The following is a 26,253-nucleotide window of genomic DNA, read 5'->3' as shown; positions in this document are numbered from 1 at the left end:
CCATTGGTAGAGGCCAAATCAGTGAGAGTTTACTGTAGCCACAACAGCTTAGTAATAATTAACATGTGTTGTGTGATCACTATTTGCCAGGCACTGTGAAAGTGCTTTGCAAATATTAACTTATTTAACTCCTGTTCCTCACTTCTGTCTTATGGTGCTTGCACGTGTTCCTTCTGCCAGTAATGCTCTTTCCCAAAATAATACACCTCTACCTCTACTTCCTCATTTTCTTCAGCCATTTACTCAAAAGTCGCCTTCATTGAGGCCTTCCTGGCCACCCCTTCTAAAAGTTTATCCCCTCTCCACTCTCCAAAGCACAAATTTTCTATATACCTTCCCTAATTTGTTTCTCTTTAGCACTTGCATACTAGTCTCTAACATACTAAGTATTTCTCTTAGTATACTAACATGCTTACATACAGTCTCTAACATACTAAGTATTTCTCTTATTTCTCTTAGTATTGCTTCTCTCCCTGACTCAAATATACACCCCATGAGATCAGAAGTTCTTTTCTTTCTCAGTTTTTAGAACAGGGATTCTTACCAGTTTTGCTTCTTTAGCGCTATCTTCAGTGCCTGCAATAGTGCCTGGCATGAAGTAGAAGCTCAAATAAGTATTTTGAATGACTAAGTAAATAAATGTCTTTGAAATAACTCTTCAAAGAAGGTGCTATTTAGTATCCCTGATTTATACATTAAAATCTATGGCTCAGAGAAGTTAACTAATTTGTCCAAGGTCACAAAGCTGTGAAGCAGGTGGACCCACTCGAGAGTGCGTCATGAGAATGTCTACTCTCTGCCATCAGAGACAGAGCTGAGCAGCTGTCAGCATCATCACCTGAAGAAATTCAGTGACACTGGCTTGAATCACATGCTCCATCTTCATCACCCCCACCCACTCCAAGTTCCATTTGTCTACTATCTGCTTTCTTGCCAGGACTAGGCTCAGCCCCTCTTTCTAAACAGCAGCCTGTTTAATCTGTTGTTTCCCTAGGAGTGCCCTTCTCATTTGAAGCTGATGGCAGTAACCAGCTGACTCTGATGACCTCAGGGAAAGTGTCTCATAGTGTGGCATGGGCCATTGGAGAAAACGGGATACCTTTAATTCCTCCATTGTCACAGCAGAACATCGGATTTCGGAGGTAATACATGGCAAGAGTAAATTGCTGAGCAATGTTAGTGCTATCATTGAAGATACCCAAGGGGAAAGAAAGCCTGCAATATCATATTCTTTCCTTTTATTGTCAGGTGCCAGTATTTTCAAGAGTTTTTTATTCTTAAGGTAAAAACAAAAAATGTTTTATAATAACCTCTAGTCCAAAAAATTAAAATATTAATAGCCTAAGAAATATTAAGTGTTTATCGGTATTAGATACAGTGAAAAGAACTTAATCTTCACAGTAACTCTAGGAGGTATTCTCTCCCCTATTTTACAGATGGGGGAGATGCACAGCATCACAGTTGTATATATTTGGCCCTTAGTAAAGGTTTGTTGCTAATGATGATTGGTGTAGGATCTGCTGTTTACATGAAAGTCCCCATTCTCCAGTCTCCTCCCTTGATCGCTATATCCTTGAGTCTCTACTCAGAACAGAAGAAAGGCACTCTGGGCCTCACCCTAGGCCAGCCCCTCCCTGTGTTTGATGCTTGTCCCTGAAGCTTAGATTGTGGTAGCCCGTGGCCTGGGTCTTCCTCTGTCAGAGCCTCTCTCTGTCATTCCCCAGTAGATGTGTCTACAGTCAATCATTTCACCATTCCAGGCCTCAGGTGCCTCATCTCTAAAATAAAAGGATTCATTGTGATCATCAAAAAGACACTTTGCAAGTCACAGGCTGTCATGTTCAACTTGTGGAAAAACAGAATTGGGCTCGTTTAGTTCCCTTGATGCTCTCAATCCCCATAACGACCACACATGTCTATGTGATAAAAACCACAAGGAGATGCTGCTATGTGCTTTCTAAGTTAGAAGCCACTTCCAGTGGAGGCCTGACTATGCCTTTGAATGTAAGATGTCTGCATTCATTTCACTTGTGTTTAGTGCTAGAAAAATCTCCTGGGGAGTAAAGCTTTCAACTCCTCAGGATAGAAGGTAAAACACAATGTGAGTAACAAGATATGCAGGACTATTAATAAAGCCCCAGCTCAACCTTGCTGACTACTGTGGCTTCCTTTGATTTCCATGTGTCCAAAGCTGGTGCTTAAGTTCGTTGTTTAGTACTTGGTAAAACCTAAAAGGCTGGGCATGGTGGCTCAGGTCCATAAGCCCAGTACTTTGGGAGGCCGAGGCAGGCAGATCACATGAGATCAGGAGTTTGAGACCAGCCTAGCCAACATGGCAAAACCCCATCTCTACTAAAAAAAAATAATAAAATCAGCTGGGCATGGTGGCACATGCCTGCAATCCCAGCTACTTGGGTGGCTCAGGCATGAGAATCACTTGAACCTAGAAAGTGGAGGTTGCAGTGAGCTGAAATCGTGCCACTGCACTCTAGCCTGGCCGACAGAGCAAGGCTGTCTCAAAAAAAAAGAGTTGGTTTTGTTTCTTTTTCTTTTGGTTTGTCCTCAGCTATAGTGGGCCCCAGCGGCCTGGGATGTGAGGCTTTGTGGGCTTCCAGCACCAGATACAGAGGCTCCTCTTCACTGGCCAGAATCCAGGGACTGAGGGGCACTTTTATGCACTGGACAGAGTTGTAGGAATTAGTCATATCTGCAGTCCTTCCATTCCTTTTTCTTTATTGTCCTTATAATATGTTTAATAGCCATCATCATGTAAAGAAAAATGACAAAATCCTTCCTTATGATAACATTTCCTCTCATGGAGGATAATAGCTTCCTTAAGTGATGCTGTCTCTAGAACTTGAGGTCCTGATGCAAACTGTTCTGTGGTCAAGTCAGTCTCATGGAATCAACTGTTCTTTTCAGTGCTTTGAAGAAAGCAGATGCCATCTCATCTATTGGCACATCAGGACTGACGGACATGAAAAAATTGGCCAAGTGGGCAGCAGAGTCCAAGCTTGACCCAAATGACCCCAACAATGCCCCTTTGATGCAGCTAATCTCGGTATGTAGCAGGAGGCACACACGCCATTTCTTGACTTGGCCTTTTACACAATTTTCCTTTACACTGTCTTCTCCTACACAATACTGTTTAAGAACATGGGTGCTGGGTTGAATGCCAAGTTTGAATTCCAGCTCTGCTTCTTGCCTGGCTATGGGACCCAGGCAAGTATTCAGTGCTTCTAAGCCCTGTGCTGCTGTCATAGTGCGGTCATGAGGAAATAAACAGCTGCAGATAAACACTTAGCTCGGCTGGGCATAGTGGCTCATGCCTGTAATTCCAGCACTTTGGGAGGCCAAGGCAGGAGGATCGCTTGAGCCCAAGAGTTTGAAACCAGTCTGGGCAACATGATGAAACCCTATCTCTGCAAAAAATGTAAAAATGTGCTTGGCACAGTGGCGCACGCCTATAGTCCCAGCTACTAAGGAGGCTGAGGTGGGAGGATCAATTGAGTCCACAAGGTTCAGACTTCAGTGAGCTGTGATCTTGCCACTGCACTCCAGTCTGAATAGAGTGAGACTCCCATCTCAAAAACAAACAAACAAACAAACAAAACCCCTTTATCTGGGCACACAATTTGTGAGCAGTAAATATTGTTGTTGTTGTCACTCCTACCTCCAACCTCTGTAAAACTCCTAAAGGTTTTGTTTTCCCTTCTCCAGAGAGGAAGCTGAGTTCAGAAACTCAGCGTTATTTGCTTAAGGTCACTCAGCTAACAAGTTGATTTGATTTCAGGACACTTGCTTTTTTCATCACAACTTAAAGCACTGATGGGGCATTTTAGGGAAAATTTGTTTTGTTTTCTTGTTGTTGATTAATTAGTTATCATTTAGGTTTCACTTAAGTATTTACCAGATAAATTGCTCATATCTACCATAATATTCAAAATTCTTTCTTCAGTGAATTTACAAATAAATTGGAACATTAGTTTATTTTTCTTGGTATCGAATACAATTGGTTTTATTGGCAACTTCATTATTCACACAAAACCATAATAAACAAGTAGGTAAATCCAGAGGGTAGCCCTAGCAACACATCCTTATGATCATGGCTATCAGTATCTGTTTATCAATAGGATAATTGTAGCCGGTATGAACATTTTCATTTTGGTTCTAGTTTTTCCGAGTCCCATAACAAACCTTGGTTTATTCTGACTTTTATCTTTATAAACTCTCCTTCAACATGATACACCTTAGTGTGCCTAATAGAAATATTAGGAAGATTGGGTCATATTACCTAAAACGTAGTCTATTCCATGTAAAGTTTTCAAATCACATTTCAATAGACACGTCACTTTCATTATTTTCTTTTTAACTATATGTTTTCCCATCAAAGAACAAAACGGGGATTGCCTTCTTGACTGGTCTCTTGTTATGAACCAGGATTGCCTTTCCCATGCAAGGCCCCAGCACATCTTGGGGCACTGGCTTTCCCTCTGCTCAGGAGGAGGTTACAGCCAGCAAAGCACCAAGCAGAGAGGCAGGCAGCACCTGGGTGAGGTGCAGTCCACATCTGCTCAGCTTCTCAGAGGTGTCAGACTTGGCCTTCTTGAGACAATGCACAGGGGCCTTGGAGGCTGGCTGGGCTCGATCCATCTCTGGCTAACTTTTCTCAATGACCAAGGCTGTGAGGTGCTATTCAGGGTCAGGAAAGCATGGCTGTGGAGCCAAGTAGAGCTGACCAGCTGCCTCTGAGGCCTTTATCTGCATATGCGCATGACATTAAAAAGTCATATATTCGATTTTATATACGATATGTATATGGGTAATCTTATTTCTAGTAGGCACCTAGTAATACACTGTAGTCTGGCACAAATCCCTTCTTTTTCAGTCTGTATATTTGCATAATAACACTACTAGGGAAGCATGAATACCAAAAGTGAAACATATAATTTTTATTGTTTGGAAAATGATTTGTGGTATTGTTTATAGCTACTAAATGAATACAATAGCATGTGACTCGTTATTATTATATTTTAAAGTATTTTGTCTTTCAAGTCTTTTAATCTAAAACTGTTAAATGTTCCTTGACACTCAGCGCCAAGTTTCTTTGGATGAGATCTGACTGTCATCTGGAGTTTTGCATTTTCCGTTTTTTATAGGTTGCTACCAGTGGTGAATCCTATGTCCCTGAATTCTTTAGACTGGAGCAGCTGCAACAGGAGTTTAACTTTGTTTCAGATCAAGAATTAAATAGGTCCAAACGATTTAGGCTTCTTCACCTTAGAAGCCAAGAGGTGCCAGAATTCCGAAATTATAAGCAAGTTCCAGTCTATGACCGAGAAATTACGGAAAAGATATTCCAGGTAAGAAACTGCCACAGAGGGGTTAATAAAATAACAAAGTACCTGCTGTGCTGTTAGGTATACTACTGTATATGTATTTTGTTTTTGTTATGTTGTCACTAGCAATAGGGGTTTCTATTTTATTTCACTTTTATACATAACCTTTCCATGCTTTTTCTTGAATTCACCATTTAAATAATCTCTCCGCCTCAATATAATGATATATAAACTAATCAGTAACCAGGATTCTGAGTCAACTGAACTGCATACAATTAGAATTGTAGGGTTGAAAAATATCTTAGGGGTAAATATGGCTAATAATATGGCTAGTTGATTATTAATATGGCTAATTATTGAATGCCTTAGTCAGGAATTCAATTCCATTTTAATGTAGTATTTACTAAGTGTCGTGTACTCAGCACACTGGTAAAGCACTAAAGAGAAAACTAGAGGGATAGGATCTGAATAGCCATGGGATGGGTGGGGCAGGAAGGAGGTAAAGGAACAGGGCTGGGCATTCATCCTGGTCAAGGGCAGCAGGAGGAACAAAGACTCAGAGGAGGGCAGATCGCACCTCCACGTGTGAGGTGGAGGAGCCTTTGAGGAACTGCAGGTAACAGGCCTGTGTAGGTGGGGCAGGCCAGTGAAACCAGATGCATGCACTTTGTTTTTCTTTTTCCCTGCTTTTCATGAGCTGTAGACACATGCACTTTTATTAATACTTAACAAGGTAAATGGAGAGTCATCAGGAATTAGTACCAGGAATATTTTTCATGCCAAAACTATTCTTGAAGAATATGGTTGGTTATTTGGTTCTTCTCTGTATTAGTTTGGACTTTGATCACAGGAGATAAAAGCCAATTTTGAACTACCTTAGGCACCAAGGGGAGTTTACTGGATGATGAAATCTCAAAATAGCATTAAATATCTAAAAACGTGTGAATGGCAAGAGTGCATCTGTGCCTGGCCTGCTGCCAGGACCCTTCTCCATCCTCTCTCAGCTTCTTTGATGTGTTGGCATCATGCTCCTCCTTTGCAGACAGGTTTTCTCTACTTGACCACATGGTCACCAACATCATACAAGTTCACATCAAGTATCTTCAGCCAGCAGAGGTGTGTCCTCCGAGCCTGAGTTAGGTACCACTACCAGGCATTCAACTGTGACCAGAGAGTGGGATTAGAGGAGAACATAGCAGTTCCCAGGGCACACATATAATTTTGTTGACAGAAAAGGGGAGAGGCCTGAGCAGACAAAGCCAAATGTATGCATCACTCTCCTCCAAGCAGATGACCTGACTCAGCTACAGCCAGATGTTTTATGATTATGGTAATGTTTTAACTGAAACTTTACTTAAAATAGAAAAGGCAAAACTTAAGCAGGAGCTTTGGCTAAGTTGCTTGGAAGAGCTTCTCTGTGGTCTCTATTTCTTCCTGACTTAACGTTTTAACTTGTAACTACTATACAGAATTCTCTTCTACTAGGAAGGCATTTCAGCCACCTGTCTCAGAATCCTGGTTACTGGATCAAAGACCAATTCTGAACCAAAAGTTAGGAAGAAGGTGGAAGAAATATTTAAAACCACAATTTATAACTTAAATCATATGTGATAAATAATTCCCTGATCTTAAGAAAAGCACCAGAGAGTGCTTTAAAATCATTGCCTCTTTTTAATTTTAGGACTATGAGAAACGGTTACGAGACAGAAATGTAATAGAAACCAAGGAACACATAGACACCCATAGGGCCATAGTAGCCAAGTACCTCCAGCAGGTAAGAAAAATCATATAAAACTGTCTTCATAGGGAGAAAAAAGCCAGCACCCTAAGGTGGAAAGTCCTCTACTCTTTTAAGTATCTATGTGAGCTTATGCAAGCCACTTAGCTTGCATAAATTTCCTCATAAACACAAATATATAATTGATTGACAACTATCATCACCTTTCAAATATATGAAACAACTAGGCTATGTTCTAGTTTATTATCAGCGGTTATCTTTTAATGGGTCATAATTATAAGGGATTCAATTTCTAAGTCATGTTTTTTCTAATATTTGAATGTTGCATTGCATTACAATGATTACCTTTGTAATCAGAAAAAAAACAAAAGTTTTTAAACCATATACTAACTGCCCTTATGCACTAGAAAACTAAAAATTAAAGCTGAAACATCCTTTCGTTTGTCCTTTTTCCTTCCTTTTTGGTTTCGTTCTTTCCTTCCTTCCTTCAATAAACTTAACTTGCCACAAATGCTACAGTGACTACAGTGCATTTTCCCCATCCAGTGTATCTACCCTGTGGCTCATGTATTATTTTAAAAAATGACTTAAGAGGTTATTTATTTATTTATTTTTATATATTTGAGACAGGGGGCTGGCTGGCTTTGTGGCCCAGGCTGAAGTGCAGTAGTGTAGTGTGATCTCAGCTCACTCTAACCTCCACCTCCCAGGCTCAAGCCATCCTCCCACCTCAGCCTCTCGAGTAGCTGGGACTACAGGTGCACACCACCATGCCTGGCTAATTTTTATATTTTTTGTAGAGATGGGGTTTTGCCATGTGCCCCAGGCTAGTCTTGAACTCCTGAGCTCAAGCAATCCACCCACCTCTCAAAGTGCTGGGATTACAGGCGTGAGCCACCGCGCCCAGCCAGAGGTCCTCTGGAATTAAGAAGTGAATCATTCTGAATAAGGGAATAACTTAAGAATCAGTTCTTAAGTATGTGTGTTTTGAGACTGGCCCTATTTTTTGTAATGGTTAATTCATTAATTCAGCAAAATTTTGCCATCTTATATGCCGGGAACTTTGCCAGGAACTCCAATATTGCAGTAAGCAAAACAGGAAAACCCCTGACTTTAGGGAGCTTACAGTCTAGTACAGAAAGCTAGAGCGTTTACAGCAAGAGGAGACCAGCATTGCAGAGGAAAGTAACAGTTGGGCTGGAGGATTGGGGGGACACTGAAATGACATTAGGGTAAAAACTTAGAGTGTGGAGAGTGAACTATAAAGTTTAAATAATAACATTTTAAATAAGCTGATTTCTTCCCCCAGGTTAGAGAATCAGTGATAAATCGTTTCTTAATTGCAAAACAGTATTTTCTTCTTGCTGATATGATAGTAGAAGAAGAAGTTCCCAATATCAGGTAAAAATAATCAAAGCCATTATTATCACTTCTTATAAAAATTATTATTTGTACTCTATTATATGAAAGGTGTCATATAAGATTTTTAAAAATCATTGTATGGTATGCATTTGGGCCAGGAATAATGTATTAAGCCTGGTTAATACCTGATGATGACATTAGTTGAGGGATTTCTATTAGAACAAGTCTTCCTAGGGCCTCTCCCATCGCATCCCAACGAAGCCCATCTCACCTCCCCTACTTCCAAATCACCTTCATTAGCCTTTGCCATTTTCTCATTCCCATTGAACTAAACCTGACAGCATTTCCCTCCTGCAAGTACTTCTCCTGTTATCCTAGTCTCCCAGTGCCAGACATTCCCCCTACTCTCCTGACACATGGCAGTAGATGTGGCTGAGACCCCACCCACAAGCTTCTGGGGTGGACGAGGAAACCTGGTTCCAGCACCACAGCTGGTGGGCAGAGAGCTGGTGCATGTGCTTGGTGAGAGTGTAGAACAGCAGGGAAGATTTGATATTCACACAGATATTGGGAATTGACTGTATTTGCTTGATTGACTCATTAGTTTGGATAATTGTCAAATGGCTTCAACTAGGGGTATGGATACAGAAAAGATGAAAGATAATTTCCCATACTGGTGGTCTTGTGCAGGCCACATGACCTTTTCTGTGATTAAGTCTCTTGGTCTCCTAAAAAGGTTTTTTCTATGCATGTACTTTCTCTCCACCATCAAGTTGGGAAGGAGACAAAAAAAATGTGCAATCCATAGCAGCCCCTTTCCATATATAGAAAGGAGGCTACACCCACATAAATCCATGCAAAACCTCTCTCTCTGTTCCAGGCCCACAGTCCAGTCATTGAATGTTTTCAAAGTCATGAAAATTACACTTAGAATAGATGATGATTTTTCATCTTGTTTTTTTTCTTTTCCTTCCTTTTTTTCTGCTTTACTTTCTGCATTAAGTTCTGAAGGCTCAGGGTATGTTCTTTCTTCTTTTAATTTCAGTTCCCTCTTGGCTTTAAGATGTTTCTGTATTTGATGGTCCTGGCTGACATGATGCTCCCATGCTGACTGCTATGGAGACATCAAAGTCTCAGGGAGGACTTACCTCCAGGGGAGGGAGGAAGCATTGACAATGGAAGAGTGTTGTCATGTTAGGACCTCTAACAAAGTTCTGTCTCTGAGGCCCCCTAGTTTGGGTTAGGTAGGTGTCCTGGCAGAGTGATTAAAAACATGAGCTGTGTAGTCACAGTGACCTGAGTTTGAACCCCTGCTCTCCCTCCTACTACTAAGGAACCTTCAGCAAATCATAACACCTCTCGTAGCCTCTAATTTCTTCATCTGAAATACGGGGTAAATATTATATGTGTAAAGATTAGAAATGTTATATGTAAGGCACCCAGCACTCTTCTCAATACATAGGAGGTGCTTATAAATGGTAGCTATTTTGTGTAAAACCTTGGAGAACAAACAGGAACAACAGCTCCTGGAATCCTGGAACTTCCTTGGGTTTCCTTATAGGAGCTGTCAGCAGTGCCTAGACAGGAGCTGCAGAGACCTCAGCCTCGGCTGGCATGTGCCTCTTGCAAAGAGGGGCTCCAGTCAAGAGGTCACTTAGCCAGCTCTGATCCTCAGGAAGGAAGCAGAGAACCATGTGCATTATAGCCTGTGGCCAGCTCTGCAGAGCTGGCTTTGTTCTTTGGCTGTTTCACACAGCCATTAACATCAGCTTCCAGATACAAAGTCACATCTTTGTTTCTGTTTAGTTTCTGGGCCAGAGTTTATTTGGTCCATGAGCCTTTCTCCTATGATTCACTGACTCTGCTGCTTTCATCTTCCAGGAAGTGTTTCTTGCATATCATCTCCGTGAAAGGTAGAGACATGAGAGAAGGAGCCTCTTGCTTCTCCCCTAACCCCTTCCTCCTCCCTATACCTCCTCCTCTTCTTCCACCTTAATCACTGGCATCAACCCAATAGTTACCATTTTAGGACATCTACTAAACGCTAGACCAGTGTCAGGGTGCTTTACACACACTTCCTTCTTCAATCCCTTCAACAATCCAAAGAAGTAGGTATCATTATCCACATTTTACAGATGATGAAACAGAGACTTAAAGAGGTGAAATAATTTGCCCAAGGGCAAAGAGTGGAGCCAGGATTCACACCCAGTTCTAACTCCAGAGTGAAAGAGATAACCCAGGAACTGCCTAAGCAGCTGTACACACCCACTGTCATGTGAAGGGAACAGGCTAATAGGAGATCAAGAGGTTTGGAAGAGAGAGTAACCCTTCCAGCTGGAGTAGCTGTCTCTCTGGGGGAGGTGGACACTGGCGCCAAGGGATGGGTAAAACTGCAACCAACTAGCCAGACAAGGAAGATGCAGGGAGGCATTCCCTCTGCAGGACTGGCCCAAGCAAATGTGAAGGGTGGGAGACCATAGGCATGTTTGAGGAACTGGTGGGTGAGCAAGGTAGAGATAAAGCAGGAAACCTAGGGGCCAGAGCATGGCTTTTCTTCCTCGGATAAGCAGCAGCTAGAATAAGTTTTAACAATCTATGCAGTAGGATCTCTCCCATTTGGGAGAATTTCTAGACTATTTCCACCCACCTTCAAAGGACAAGGAGTTTTTCAGGGGCCTGTGCAGGACCATGGGGCAGAGTTCGGGAAGTCATCTCAGAATTTTGCAGACCTTTCTTTTTCTTAGAGTCCTGATCCTGTTCTGTAATCATTAGCATTTTGGGCCTAAGCCTTTTCAAGCTGGCAGAACAAAAGCGACCACTGCGGCCAAGGAGAAAAGGTCGGAAGAAGGTGACAGCCCAAAATCTGTCTGATGGAGACATAAAGCTGCTGGTGAACATTGTCCGAGCTTACGACATTCCAGTGAGGAAGCCGGCAGTGAGGTGAGAGCCCTCCCAACAGCCCGAGATGCAGTGTGCAGCGTCCCAGCCAAGTCAATCACTCCTTTACAGCACACTCACTGTCATTCTTAACATGGTTATTGTTCAGCAGGGGGCTGAGGGTCCTTGCAAAGCCAAGGCCCTACTGTTTGCAAGTAATAGATTCCGAATCCATCAATTCAGGCTAAAGGGGGGATTTATTAAGAACATCTCAAATAACTCAGGACAAGGACAAGAAGTATAGCTGAATTACATGGTAGACTGCAGGGATAAGATAGTTCTCCTGAGGCCCCATGGTCTCTCACTTGCCTCCCTCTGAGTTTGCTTCATTTTTCTCCATGTGATGGAAGTGGCCCATGCAGCTAGAGGACCACCAACTAAGCATCATTTTCTCCAGAGAAGTATGAAGGTACTAACTTGGTCAGGTGTTGATCCATGGTCTAATCGCCGATAGCCAGAGAGACAGGGTCAAAAGCACCAGCCCCAAAGATAGGAACAGATCTCAGAGAAGTGAGTATGAGCTGGGGAGATTCACAAAAGGTGTCTGTCCAAGGTTCTGAAACATATGTGCTGTGAACATAAAAATGTGGCTTCCCTTTCATCTGTTCTGAGAAATGTGTTATGATTACTAGAATTCACTACACTAGGGGCAACAGGGAGCCTTCAGCCATTGGGAAGATGAGTCTGAGGAAACAGAGAAGGAAGGACCAAAAATTAAAACTTCTTTTTTTTGTAGAGACAGGGTCCTGCTATGTTGCCCAGGCTGGTCTGGAACTCCGGGCCTCAAGCAATCCTCCTGCCTCAGCCTCTCAAAGTGCTGGGATTACCGGTGTGAGCCAATGCACCTGGCCTGAAACTTCTTTTTGGTAGTGCCCTTACCAGTGTAATGGGAGAAAGTAGCACTTAACGTGCATTCACCATGTTTCAAGCACCATGGTAGGCAGGTTCACATATAAGATTTCATTTAACTGTTACTGCTATTACTATCTCCACTTCACAAAAGGGGAAATGGAAGTAAAGAGAGTATAAGTGGCGTGGCTAAGGTCATTCAGCGCTACCTGTCCCCTTGGAAGAGCACTGTTCCAGCCCTTGGAGTCTTTTCTCCCTAGGTTCTTCCCCTTTAATTTAGTTCTGTCTCTCTCCTTCCTCTCACCCCATTATTTTGCCTTATATTTTTTATTTTGAAACAGGGTCTCACTCTGTTGCCCAGGCTGAGTACAGTGGTGCTATCACAGCTCACTGCAACCTCGACGTCCTGGGCTCAAGTGATCCTCCCCATCTCAGCTTCCCAAGTAGTTGGGACTACAGGTGTGCCCCACCACGCCAGGCTCATTTTTTATTTTTTGTAGAGACAGGGTGTCCCCATTTTGCCCAGGCTGGTCTCAGACTCCTGGCCTCAAGTGATCCTCCTGCCTCTGCCTCCCAAAGTGCTGGGATTATAGGCATGAGCCACTGCACCCGGCCCCTACATATTTGTGTGTATGTGTGTCTTTTTATTTTTTAACTAATTCTTTAACCTATTAGCATCTACCATCATCAACTATTCCTAATGCTTTGTTACTTGTAAATGTCCATATAAGCTCTTGAATCTGCTGTGGCATTGCTTTCCTGAGCTCACAGCCTACCCTTTCACCCTGATTGCCTCAAAGCTCAACTGGGGTGAAAAACTATTTTTTAAAGAACATATAGGTGCTTCTTGTAGTTTTCACCTCCATAGACTATTTTTAAGTGTTAAATCATTTTATTCAACTAAATTAAGGGAGCACAGTTGATCCTACATGCTACACATTCAATGCAGATACATCGAGACAGCTCAGACATCAACTGTTCCATTAAGCCTGCCCAAGTCTTCACTATTTACCTTTGCATTCATCCACATAGGGGTTTTTTGGGTTTTTTTTGGTTTTTTTTTTTGCCTCCCTCACTGTTCTCATACAGCCTCTGACCATCCCTCTAGTCTAATACCTATCTCACTTTATTGAGATGATTTGTTTATGTGTCTGCCTTCCAGTCTAGTCTGCAGTGAAGTGTTATCTTCTTCATCTTAAAAGCCCAAAGTCTAACATGGGGCCTAAAATATAGCTACTAAACAAACGGGTTTTTGGGGGATTTTTAATTTTACTTCTTAGAGCCAGGGTCTTGCTGTGTCACCCAGGCTGGAATGCAGTGGTGCAATCATAGCTTACTGCAGACTTGGAACTCCTGGGCTCAAGAGATCCTCCTCCCTCAACCTCCCAAGTAGCTAAGACTACAGGTACACACCACCAAGCCCAGCTAATTTGTTTTATTATTTTTTTACAGATGGGGTCTCATTCTGTTGACCAGGCTGGTCTTGATCTCCTGGGCTCAAGCGATTCTCCCACTTTGACCTCCCAAAGTGCTGGGAATACAGGCATGAACCATTGCATCCAGTCACAAGTGTTTGTTTAATAAAGTAACTGATAGTTTTCCAAAGAGAAAAGAGCTTTTCTATGGTAGCTGTTGCATTAAATGTTCCACTTACCTTTGTCTGAAACCTTAGCTGTGAAAGGTAATAGTCTATAGAAAGAGACTATTTGTATTTTGCCCAGTGATGAATGTGAAATACTTGGCAAACCATAAGGCTCAATACAAATATGTAAGTATGTTGTTAGGGTGATGGTGGAGGTATCTGGAAGAGGCTCTCTGGATTTGATCTTCATTTGTTCCTTTAAGAACAAATGAGAAGGGAGAAGAGGATAAGACTCGCTGATCGTAACTCAAGCTAGGAATCCCTGCACCTCCCTTTCCTGGTGAGGCTTGGCAGGCCCCAGGAGATTCGTTGCCTGACATGTGTAGCTTGGGGTTATTGGAGAGTGCAGGTACAAAGAACATACAGTGGGGAGAACCTGGACTGGATGGAGATGGGGCAGGCTGGTCAGGAAGCTCAGGATCTCCTACCTGTGAGGGATTGAGGCTCTCACCTATGGAGGGAAAGGCAGGTCCCCCATTCAGGCGCCCCCTAGAGGGGAGGAGAAAGGAGACATTTTCCTTTGTTCTCAGCACACAGGCCTGGGCATGGAAGTTGGGGAAGGCTCTAGCAATCTCTAGGTGACTCTGTGGGGACCAGAGCATACTAAAGCCTTCTGCAATGTCAACAAGCTTAAGGGAGAATGTTTGTCACCACAGCCACCAGGCCCATACATCTTTGGAAAAAAGCATCTTCTCAAGCTGGGCATGGTGGCTCACACCTGTAATATCAGCACTTTGGGAAGCCAAGACAGGAGGATCACTTGAACGCAGGAGTTCAAGACCACCCTGAGCAACATACTGAGACCTCTGGTCCCTACAAAAAAATTTTAAAAATTAGCGGGGCATGGTGGAGTGTGTCTGTAGTCCCAGCTACTCAGGAGGCTGAAGTGGAAGGATCGCTTGAGCCTGGGAGGTTGAGGCTGGAGTGAGCCATAGTCATGCCACTGTACTCCAGCCTGGGCAACAGAGCAAGACTCTATCTCAAAAAATTTTTTAAAGATAAAAATAAGGCTGGGCGCAGTAACTCATGCCTGTGATTCCAGCACTTTGGGAGGCCAAAGTGGGCAGATTACTTGAGCTCAGAAGTTTGAGACCAGCCTTAGCAACATGGCAAAACCACATCTTTACTAAAAATACAAAAATTAGCTAGGTGTGGTGACTCACACCTGTAGTCCCAGCTACTTGGGAGGCTGAGGTGGGAGGATCACCTGAGCTTGGGAGACAGAGGTTGCAGTGAGCTGAGATTGCACCAGCCGAGATCATGCCACTGCACTTCAGCTTGGGCGACAGAGTGAGACCCTATCTCAATAAATAAATAATCGTCTTCTCAATACATAATTAGACTTCCTCTATCATTAATTTCTTTCATACATTTTCCCTCCTAGCAAATTCCAGCAGCCGTCGAGGTCTTCAAGGATGTTCAGTGAAAAGCATGCTGCTTCCCCAAGCACGTACAGCCCAACCCACAATGCTGACTACCCCCTCAGCCAGGTGAGAGATGCTGGACTTCAGCTTTCCATCTTGCCCCTTATGTTTTTAAGAAATGCCTGTAAACTTCATGGATAGTCTGCTCTCTGCTTCATTTTCTTTGGAAACATACTACTTGGTAAATATACTCTATTTTTGCTAAGAATAAAATAATTTGACTAACCATTGGGAACTCAGAATTTGCCCTTGATTTTAAGGTTTTAGTACGTCCCTTTGTTGAAGTCTCTTTTCAACGAACAGTTTGCCACACAACTACGGCTGAAGGACCAAACCCCAGCTGGAATGAAGAACTAGAACTTCCATTTAGGTAAGCATATTTTCCTCTTTAAAGAACTATAGGACATTTTGAAGAAGTGGGAAGAAAGCAGGCTCATGAGAAACAGCTAAGGTGAAGGGTTTTGTAGCTAGTGAGTGGCAACAAGATCCAGGTGTCCTGACACCAAGTCCCATGCTTTTCCTCTTGTACCACAGCTGACTCCCTTCAAGAATAAAAAGGAAAAATGTCCAACTTTTAAAACCCCAGATTCATTGTTGGGACATCCTATGCTCCTCCAGGCTCTGGCTTCTTAAAGCCCAAAGTTTTTCATTCCCTTGACCCCAATGACCTACACTGCTTTCCTTTCTTCCTCGTGTCCCCTCAAGTAAATCTGAAACTCCTTAGTTCCCACAAATCATACTTTCTTCCTCACCAGAAAGAAATAGGCATTTCAGAAGTTTGGTCAAAGGATTTTAGATATTTAAATGGTTCTTATTATTTCAATACTTGAAGCAACCTTGGAGATTATCTAGTCCAACCTCTACCTTTATGGAGAAGAAACTAAAACCCAAAAAGGGAAGGTGACTTACTTAAAGCCACACAGTAAATTAGAGACAGAGCAAGGATTAGAACTACTTAAGTGAGGCTGAGCATGGTGGCTCACACCTGTAATCCCAGCACTTTGGGAGGCCAAGGCGGGCAGATCACTTGAGGCCAGGGCACATGCCTGTAATCCCAGCTACTCGGAGGCTGAGGCAGGAGAATTACTTGAACCCAGGAGGTGGAAGTTGCAGTGAGTCAAGATCACGCCACTGCACTCCAGCCTTAGCGAGAGAGCGAGACTCTGTCTCAAAAATAAATAAATAAATAAGAACTAGTTAAGTCAGAAGAAGGTAACAGCTACCACTATTATGCACAGAACAAGCAAAAAGAACAAGAAAACATAAAGTCAAATGTTCAACAAAATACACCTATTACCCCAGACACCAGCCCTGCCATGCAGAGGCACGGTTGCTCCAGGCTTAGCTAGACTCAGAGTGGGTTACGTTGCAGGAGACCTTACCCCTGTATTGCTTTACTTATATACAGAAAAAGTGAGTGTGAGGCAGGGACCATTCAACCAACCAGCCAGTAGGAGGTTTATCACTGGAGAGTGGTTTTGCTGGAGAAGCACCCTTCTGGGGCCCAGTTGCTTAGAGAGTCCATATACTAGCTCCAGTGTCAGCTGGAAACCTTGCAGCCTGTCCGCTAAGCCAGCTCAGTCTTGGCAAGCTGCCTCCTTGAAAAGCTTACCACAAGGGTGTGGGGGAATATGAGACTCACCAGGACAAGCCAGCAGAGGGTTTGTCTCTGCATAGAGTCTCTAATCTAATGCTCTGTCCATTTGAATGTAGGTATTATAGTATCCCTGTACAAGAGAAATCCTAGAAATGAAAGCAATGCTTTTAATTCTAACATCTATGCTCATATTTGGGTATTTTTCAAATGCTGACATTTGAATGCTCATAATTTCTATGTTGCCTATTTTCACAGTCCCTAGTCATGTACTGTCTTGCAGGGCTCCTAATGGAGATTATAGCACAGCCAGTCTGCAGTCAGTGAAAGATGTTGTGTTCATTAACATTTTTGATGAAGTACTGCATGATGTCTTAGAGGTAAGTTCTCAGTTTTAAGAAAGACACTTGTATTCACTTTCATATCCTCTACCCACTACATAAGTTCCAATCACATTGTTACCAGAAAGCGGTCCCGATCTAGACCCCAAGAGAGAGTTCTTGGATATCACACAAGAAAGAATTCAGAGCGAGTCCAGAGTGCAAAGCAAAAGCGAGTTTATTAGGAAAGTAAAGTGGTGAAAGAATAGCTACTCCATAGACAGAACAGGGTGTTCTCGAAAGTAAGAGGAAGAATGCGTTTACCCTAGGTACAATGCTTATTTAGATATAGGATAAAAAAAGACCATGGGAAGATGTGCTCTGCTACAGGAGTTTGTGATAAAGGATTAATTTCCTAAATTACTGTATTTTGCAAGAATCTATTTATTATATTTAAAGCAAAATTAGGAATGCCTCTGTTCTCAAGATATCGGGATATCAGGACACTCCTAAGTCTGGGTCTGTTTAGTAAATATTATCAGTCTGTTCCCTTAACTGTAAACATCTAGAAGCCAGGAATGCCTAAGTTGCTGGGAATGCAGCCCAGCAAGTCCCAGCCTCATGTTTCCTAGCCCTCACTCAAGATGGAGTCGCTTTGGTTCAAACGCCTCTGGTAACATTTTCCATCTTTCTTGTGTTTGAAATATTTGAAACTTGACATGTATAAATGAGGACAGGGGAGAGGGAGAAGGAGCTAGTTTTTTTATTTTCACTTGAGTGTCTGCACTGTGCCAGAAATCGTACTAGGTGCTTTACACACACTGTCTGATTTAATTCTAAATAATCCTATAGAGTGTTAAATCTCTAGTTTATTGATGAGAAAACTGAGGTTGAGAGAGGTCAAATGACTTTCCTAGGGCCACAAAGCCATTATGTATCTGTACCAGAATTTGATTAGGTCTGTCTAATGTAAGTTCACATGCTTTCAGCTAAAATCTTGCTGCTTTCCTGCTGCCAGATTAATTAAATGAGTTTCTGGAGTTCTTATGCAATTATTACTTCCCACCCTTCCTTTAGGATGACCGTGAAAGAGGAAGTGGAATCCATACTCGTATTGAGAGACACTGGCTGGGATGTGTGAAAATTCCATTTAGCACAATATATTTCCAAGCAAGGGTAGGTATCTAAAGTCAGAGGTCCATGAGAGCAGGGAAATTCTCTATCCATTTTTCCTATTAAAACGTTCTTTGTGGGCCGGGCATGGTGGCCCACGCCTGTAATCCCAGCACTTCGGGAGGCCAAGGAGGGCAGATCACCTGAGGTCAGGAGTTGGAGACGAGCCTGGCCAACATGGTGAAACCCCATCTCTAATAAAGATACAAAAAATTAGCCAGGCGTGGTGGTGCACACCTGTAATCCCAGCTACTCGGGAGGCTGAGGCAGGAGAATCGCTTGAACCAGGGAGGCTGAGGCAGGAGAATCGCTTGAACCAGGGAGGCGGAGGTTGCAGTGAGCCAAGATCGCACCATTGCACTCCAGCCTGGGTGAGAGGGTGAGACTCCATGTCAAAAAAAAAAAAAAAAAAAAAAAAAATGCTTTCTTTGTGCGGTACATCCTCAACACTGGAAGAATATATATGCAAAGCCCATAGAAGGCTCAAAAGAAACAAACCTCTAAAGCCATTGATCTTCTGTCATATTTGCATTAAGTGTCTATGTTCCTTAGAATTAGTAGTTAATGTATGACTGTTCAAATCTAATAATTTTTTAAATATTAAATTAAAGAATAAGGTGGGATAAAGTGGAAACTTGTCAAAACAACAAAGGTGGAATGGATAGATGCCTGAAAGTAACTTGAAGAAAACAGGGTAGTTGAAAGCCCATTCAATCAAGTGCTTTCCATTAATATTTCTACAAGTCCTCACTATTTAAAACATGAAAAATGCAAAGACATGCTTAACAAAGACACCCTTCTTCAGAGTTAATGGTTTGATTAAGGGGATCCATTAAGTTGACAACTCTTGAACGACTTAGTAGCTCTAATCTAGGACAGTTAAACGTTCTGAAATCACTTTAAAGTCCCCGTATTAAGTCCATGGCAACAGGAGGCTTTGAATCACTGTAATGTCCACACAGGGTAAATGCTGTCTGGACCACAGACTGTCCATTAAGACCAAGACCAATGGTGTGAACCCGGGAGGCAGAGCTTGCAGTGAGCCGAGATAGCACCACTGCACTCCAGCCGGGGCAACAGAGCGAGACTCTGTCTAAACCAAAAAAAAAAAAAGACCAAAACTCAAGTCTGAGAGGCTTGAATTGGTTAGTATCCCAAGAATCAATTGGAAATGCAATCTTCCCTAGGCAAAAGGGATTAGTTACAGGTTATGCAGTGACATGTTTGTCGAAATAATTTACATTTCCCTCTCTGAATAGATTTTAAATAGAAAAAAAATTCAAGAGCACATTATTTTGCAAATCACACTGCCTGTGATAGTTGTTTGGCATTGCTAAATTTCACATTTGGGAAGGTATTCAGAAATAATTACTCTAAACTCCTTGACAAGTGAATTTCCTTCACTATATTCTGGTAATATCTGTGCTCTGTGTGGGTGTCTCTAAAACTCACTACCTTCTGAGGCAGTTTGCTCTCTTCCCAACAGCTCTGTCATAAAGGTTTTCCTTGAACTGTGCCATAATCTATACACTTCCCTGTAATTCCTATTCTTAGGTCCTGGTTCAGTTCTCTGGAGCCACACATAACAAGTAGAAACCTGATTCAGCAATAATAATAATATTAATAACAATATTTATTAGGTGCATATTATATGTTATTGCTGGGTAGTTTATACATCACCTCAATTAAACCTCACAACATAATTGGCATTGTCATCCTCATTTTATAAATGAAGAAGCAGAAGCCTAGAGAGGTTAAGTAACTTGCTCAAATCACAAAGTTTACAATAGAGGTGGGATTCAACTTGTACTGGCTTTCAATATACTATCATTGCTTATCCCTGGGAAATGAGGTTGGTAAAAGCAGAGAAAACTATTGAACTTTTTCGTTTCTATGTTTCAGTACATTTTGGAGAATGACTTTATTATTTCTGTCATTTAAAAAGTTTGACTCCAAGGCGTGTGTTCTCAAGTGTACCCACATTTGGTAATGTCTAAAGACATTTTTGGCTCTCACAACTAGTAAGAGTTGGTACTGCCACTGACATCTAGTGTGCAGATGCTAGGGATGCTGCTGAACATTCCTACAATGCACAGGACAGACCTCCATAGCAAGCAATGATCTGGCCAAATATCTACAGTGCCTGTATTAGGGTTCTCTAAAGGGACAGGACTAATAGGATAGATATATATATATGAAAGGGAGTTCATTAGGAGAATTGACTCACACGATCACAAGGTGAAGTCCCACAGTAGGCCATCTGCAAGCTGAGGAGCAAGGAAGCCAGTCCGAGTCCCAAAACCTCAAAAGTAGGGAAGCTGACAGTACAGCCTTCAGTCTGGGCTGAAGGCCCTAGATCCCCTAGCAAACTACTGGTGTAAGTCCAAGAGTCCAAAAACTGAAGAACTTGGAGTCTCATGTTTGAGGGCAGGAAGCATCCAGCATGGGAGAAAGATGAAGGGGGGAAGGCTCAGCCAGTCTAGTCCTTCCACGTTCTTCTGCCTGCTCTTCTCCTAGCCATGCTGGCAGCTGATCAATGGTGCCCACCCAGTCTACTGACTCAAATGTTAATCTCCTTTGGCTGCACCCTCACAGACACACCCAGGAATAATACTTTGTATCCTTCAGTCCAATCAAGTTGATACTTAACCACCATAGTGCCCAAGCTGAGAAACCCTGTCTTAAATCCTTATACTTCAAATCTTCAAAAATGGCACATATTCCCTCATGTGTCATCTATTTTACAGAATAAACAAGCTCGATTATTTCAGCTGTACTTTCCATGCCATAGTTTTTTGTTTTCGTTTTTGCGACAGTCTGGTTCTGTCATCCAGGCTGGAGTGCAGTGGCACCATCTCAGCTCACTGCAACCTCCGCCTCCCAGATTCAAGCGATTGTCCTGCCTCAGCCTCCCAAGTAGCTGGGACCACAGGCATGTGCCACCACACCTGGCTAATTTTTGTATTTTTGGTAAAGATGGAGTTTCACCATGTTGGCCAGGCTTGTCTCAATCTCCTGACCTCAAGTGCTCCACCTGCCTCGGCCTCCCAAAGTGCTGGGATATCCAGCGTGAGCCACTGTGCCTGGCCTGCCATAGTTTTTATACTCTTGTTTTCCTGTATCTTTAGATAACATTTGATCAAAGCTTTGGAATATAATAAAAACTCTGAAAAATGGAGATGGGAAGCTGGGCATTCTAGAAATGGGGAATGGCCAGTAGCCAATATTTATTGATTGCTTACCATATGCTGGACATTTTTCTTAGTGTTTTATATCTATTCATTCACTACTCATAACAACCCCAAAAAGTAGCTACTATTATTGTCTTTTCACTAATGAGGAGGCCTCAGATTCCTCATTTGTAAACCAAGTTTTGAACCCAAAACTGCATTTAAACCAAGATTTGAACCGAAGCAAATTGTATATTCAGTACACCCTCTGCTAAACAATGAAAAGAAGGCGAGGAAGTACAGAGCCCTTTCTGGCGAGTGCTTAGAGAGATGAGATTAGAAAGATGGGATTGGCTTTGAATGCCAGTCTGAGCAATTTTGGTTCAATTTATTAAACAATGAGGCGTTGACACCTGCCTCTGAACTTCTGTTGGAAAAAGCATCAGGATGTTTACCAAATCATATTTTCTTCACAGATTGATGGAACATTTAAAATAGATATTCCCCCAGTTCTTCTGGGCTACAGTAAGGAGCGAAATATGATTCTTGAGCGGGGTTTTGATTCTGTCCGAAGCTTAAGTGAAGGCTCCTATATTACCCTCTTTATTACCATTGAGCCCCAGCTGGTTCCTGGAGAGTCCATTCGAGAAAAGGTAACTGCTTATAGTTTGGAAACCCATGTCGGTTGATAAAACATAAGAAATGCTTGCTAGGCTATGCTTTTATGAACTTTGTACTACACAAACAGAGGCTTCCTTACTTCAATCTCCATTTATTCTTCTTTCAGTTTAGACAGAATGGTGGTGAGAAAACAGATGTGTGGGTTTGTACTTTCACTGAACCAGTAATTGGGTCAATCAGCCATATGTTTACATTTATCTTGCTTTGCCTAAAACTTAAGACTTTTAGTCAAAGCAAGACAAATATAAACATGCTCTACTTCTAGAAGAATGTTCTCAATGTGAAGAAAATGAAATATCACAAACTAGAAAATCAGATTGCTCTTTTATTTGACAAGTATTGGCAAGAATACATTTCCATGTCTGATCTTACATCCTTGGCTATGGTATGCATTGAATCAATTCATAGGATCACATGACTAGATAACCTTCATGAGTCACCTCAATTCATTTCATGAAACAAATAAATATATGTACAAGTGTGCTTTTAAACAGCTCTAGAAAAGAGTTTCCAAAACTTTCACTGGTTAGCAACTGTCCCCGAACCTTCATTACACCTATTTATGCCTAGTGTTCCATTACTGGAATGCTACGCATATGGGAGTTATTTATATCCTACCTCTCAAGGTCATTTCCAAGGTCTGATTGCAAGAATTCAAAAAATTGCAACCTCAGGCATAAATGTGTTAAGAAATAAATGTCTTCCTGTAACATACTTGTACAGCATTTATACATACTGCCCTCATTGGATTCGGGAGAATATATTGATGGTGACCTCTTATTCACATGTAAACAAATACAGTAATAACATCAACAACAACCACCATGCTGTACTGAATCCTTACTCTGTCCTCAGCACTACGTCAAACCTTGGATACATGTTCTCACCTGAATATGCATAGGTGTCTTGGACAAGGGTTCTCCAACTTACAGAAGAGGAAAATAAGCTTCGATTTATGCAGGGTGACATAGGCAGAGGTAACACATGTCTGTCTGACTCTAAACTGTATATATTCAGTATATATTTACTGCACATCTTCTATGTGACAGACATTTCTTAGGCACTGGGAGTACAGTAGGCTAGAAAAGCAGATAAAAATTCCTCCAAGCTTATATTCACATGTAAGCGTAAGTTGTTAACTACTAACCTATAGTGAACAGATTATTGTGCTTACTCTAGTCTATCCACTATAATTAAGACTTAGATAGAGATGGAAAAAAACAAACATATTCCTTTTTTTCCAGTATTACAGTTTGGTTCCCAGAGAAAAATATTATCACTATCTCCCATCTGCAATGCACTGAAATTTAAATTAATTGTATATTTTGTCAGTAAAACAGTGCTTCTCTAGATATATGCATTTCAAAATATTTTAGAAAGGGAAAAATATATTCTGAATGTTTGTCTTCATGTATCATATAAATTCAAATGAACACCAACAAACATGTTTACACACAAAAATACTTCCAGACAAAAGATGATTTTGCTGTTTCTATGTATATGTAACTGAAGAACAGGCAGTCAGCTAGGACCCCACCTTGGGGGGGTGTTTCTAAAACATGTGAAAGCAGTCTATCCTGGCAGAAAGGATGAAAGCCCAAGACTCCTCCACACTAGGCATCCCTCACGGGCCCTGACTTCTTACTGCAGGACTTTGAAGAGGCCTCCAGGGCTCTGAACCACAGTCCTCAAGTCCTGCAGCCTTCCTTCCCTAAAGCTGTAAAATGGCAGTCAGATTCTGCCTTTGGTGGCAGGTCACTACCGCACTGTAGCTGTAGGAAGCATTTATCTTAGACCTCTAAAATAAGGGCTTAAAAAACCCCTATGGAAGGCAGATTCTTTGTGGCTGTTTGATAAGGAAGGCATGTTGATTGACAGAACCCTTATGTCCAAAAGAGGCAGTGGCAGAAAACACTGCTCAGTGATTCACTTGCAGACAATTCAGGAAAGAGAAGTTCTCATCCTAAAATTATAGGGTCCACAATCTGGAATTGTTTTTCCACTTACAGCAATACTTCCCGGATTAGCAGATTACAGTCTCTCCTCTACCACCATGCCATATGGAACCATTTCATAGGATGTTTTAAACATATTTACTAATGGAAAATTTTTAAAGATGGATAGAAACTCCTGAAACTTATTTTAATATCACTTACATGATCTTCTTAAAAATAAGTTTTTTTAAAAGATTATTTCTGTTACTAAAGCCTGCCTCTTGTTTCTTTTTCTTTCTTTCTTTCTTGCCTCTGATAGATGAGTAACATGCTTAAGAAGGTACTAAGTATTTTGTTTTACTATTTTATTGGTCAATAGTTATTAGGCTTTAATTAGCTGCTTCTGTCCACTGCCACCTGAGGGACAGGTGTTATGTCCTAACGTATGTGTAATGCCTGGGCATTGAATTACAGATGTCTCCAGTTCCATGAGGAATGTCCTGCCTTGTCTTTTGGCCCATTTCATTTCACCAGAAAGACTGTTAGCTTTGAATCTAAGAAGTCGTCAGTCTGAATGTCACCTGCATACTGGGAGCTAGCTCCACTCTTTGCAAATCTATAAAACCCATGAGTTGCTTCTTACAGTGTATCTCTGAAAGTTATTTCTGGTGGTTGGGGCTGTCTCAGTACAGCTTTTCTTTTTTGTTGTTGTTTTTTGTTTTTGAGAGAGGGTCTTGCTCTGTCACCCAGCTGGAGTGCAGTGGTGCAATCACGGCTTGCTGCAGCCTCGACCTCTTCGGCCCAAGCGATGCTCCTACCTCAGCCTCCCAAGTACTGGGACCACAGGCATGTACCACTAGGCACAGCTAATTTTGTTTATTTTTTTCGTAGAGTTGAGGTCTCATTTTGTTGCCCAGGCTGCTCTCAAACTCCTGGGCTCAAGTGATCCTCTGGCGTCAGCCTCCCAAAGTGCTGAGATTATAGGTGTGAGCCACTGCGCCTGGCCAGTGTAGCTTTTCAAAGGCAACATACACCCATTCAGTTTTTTACAAATGTTTACATTAGAGGCCAAAGAATTGAGCCAGTCAAGAACCTTTCAAATTTTCTGTTGAATCAAACTGAAATTTGTCAGCTCCATCTTAATTTGTTTCATCATAAATGACCCAAATTCTTTCAGTATTTGACTTTTTCTTGGCACTTCTTAGATCACTAACATAGCATACTACTAATCCTTAAATTCCTGTCTCACACCATAAAATGGCATCTTGGTGGCCTAGACAAGTATTAAAGACTAAATGCTTACCATGTGTATGCTAGGTGTACATAAGGAATATTCAAACACAGTCCTCAAGAAGCACTGCTTATAGAGGCAAGTGACTCAACAGAACATTCCAAAGTGGCAGAAAAAGCTTTAGACACACTTTTTTTTTTTTAACTTGGAAGGCCAATAATCAGTACTGATTCAAGATTGTTGTTCTTTTGGACAGTGCTTATAGCTGCCTCTCTTAAATGCTCCCACAGCACTGTAGGTCTCAAGTCCCTGATTGCTTATTAATGTTCCCCTGTAGACTAAAAGTTCTTTTGGAGGATCCTTTCATACCCATTTATCCAGAGTGCCTGGAATTTTTCAGACTCCCAACAAACATTTTTCAAAACTTGGATGAATGAGTAAATGAAATAGTTTAGAGGAATAGGGATGAATTCAACTGTGTCCTTTTTTGCACATCATTCTTGTTTTATAATTCTCCATTTTTCCACAATTACAATTGCTTCTGGACTGATCATTCTACATTAGAAATCTGTGACACACCTACACCAAAGCCATATGAGCTTACCTCTTTCACTTAGTTATATATTCATCATAACTTTTATTAGGTAGCTACTGTGTCTTGACACTATGCTCAGCAGTAGGCAGTTATGATTGTGATGATGCTAAGATTTAGATGTCAAGGGACATTTTATGAGAATATATAGGAGGCTTCTGGAGATGTCTCCATCCTAAATAACCCCTACAACCACTACTCCAACTTCTTAGGGTATAGTAATCAAATTTGAAATAGAAGGCACAGTTCAGCCCCGATATAAGGGGC

The 26,253-nt window shown here is 41.8% G+C and overlaps 1 protein-coding gene across 2 annotated transcripts in view; it reads left to right on the top strand.

Annotated features, from left to right (window-relative positions):
* The window catches only part of CC2D2A (coiled-coil and C2 domain containing 2A), a 135,814-nt gene that overhangs the window by 86,378 nt on the left and 23,183 nt on the right, over positions 1 to 26,253 (top strand). Inside the window, exons 19-31 of one of the 2 annotated variants that reach the window (XM_032135876.2) lie at positions 995 to 1,142; positions 2,923 to 3,061; positions 5,160 to 5,363; positions 7,021 to 7,113; positions 8,387 to 8,478; positions 9,443 to 9,457; positions 11,212 to 11,379; positions 15,252 to 15,357; positions 15,552 to 15,661; positions 17,169 to 17,265; positions 18,283 to 18,381; positions 22,025 to 22,201; positions 24,483 to 24,503. In XM_032135876.2, coding sequence (XP_031991767.1) covers positions 995 to 1,142; positions 2,923 to 3,061; positions 5,160 to 5,363; positions 7,021 to 7,113; positions 8,387 to 8,478; positions 9,443 to 9,457; positions 11,212 to 11,379; positions 15,252 to 15,357; positions 15,552 to 15,661; positions 17,169 to 17,265; positions 18,283 to 18,381; positions 22,025 to 22,201; positions 24,483 to 24,503 — 1,469 coding nt within the window. The remainder of the gene's footprint in view (positions 1 to 994; positions 1,143 to 2,922; positions 3,062 to 5,159; positions 5,364 to 7,020; positions 7,114 to 8,386; positions 8,479 to 9,442; positions 9,458 to 11,211; positions 11,380 to 15,251; positions 15,358 to 15,551; positions 15,662 to 17,168; positions 17,266 to 18,282; positions 18,382 to 22,024; positions 22,202 to 24,482; positions 24,504 to 26,253) is intronic. The other variant, XM_032753791.2, reaches the window with a different exon arrangement.

Source organism: Hylobates moloch, unplaced genomic scaffold (assembly GCF_009828535.3).
Source record: "Hylobates moloch isolate HMO894 unplaced genomic scaffold, HMol_V3 SCAFFOLD_17, whole genome shotgun sequence".
In the NCBI taxonomy this organism is placed as follows: domain Eukaryota; kingdom Metazoa; phylum Chordata; class Mammalia; order Primates; family Hylobatidae; genus Hylobates; species Hylobates moloch.
Note: the sequence above shows the minus strand (reverse complement) of the source record. Positions and strands in the feature narration are given on the sequence as shown.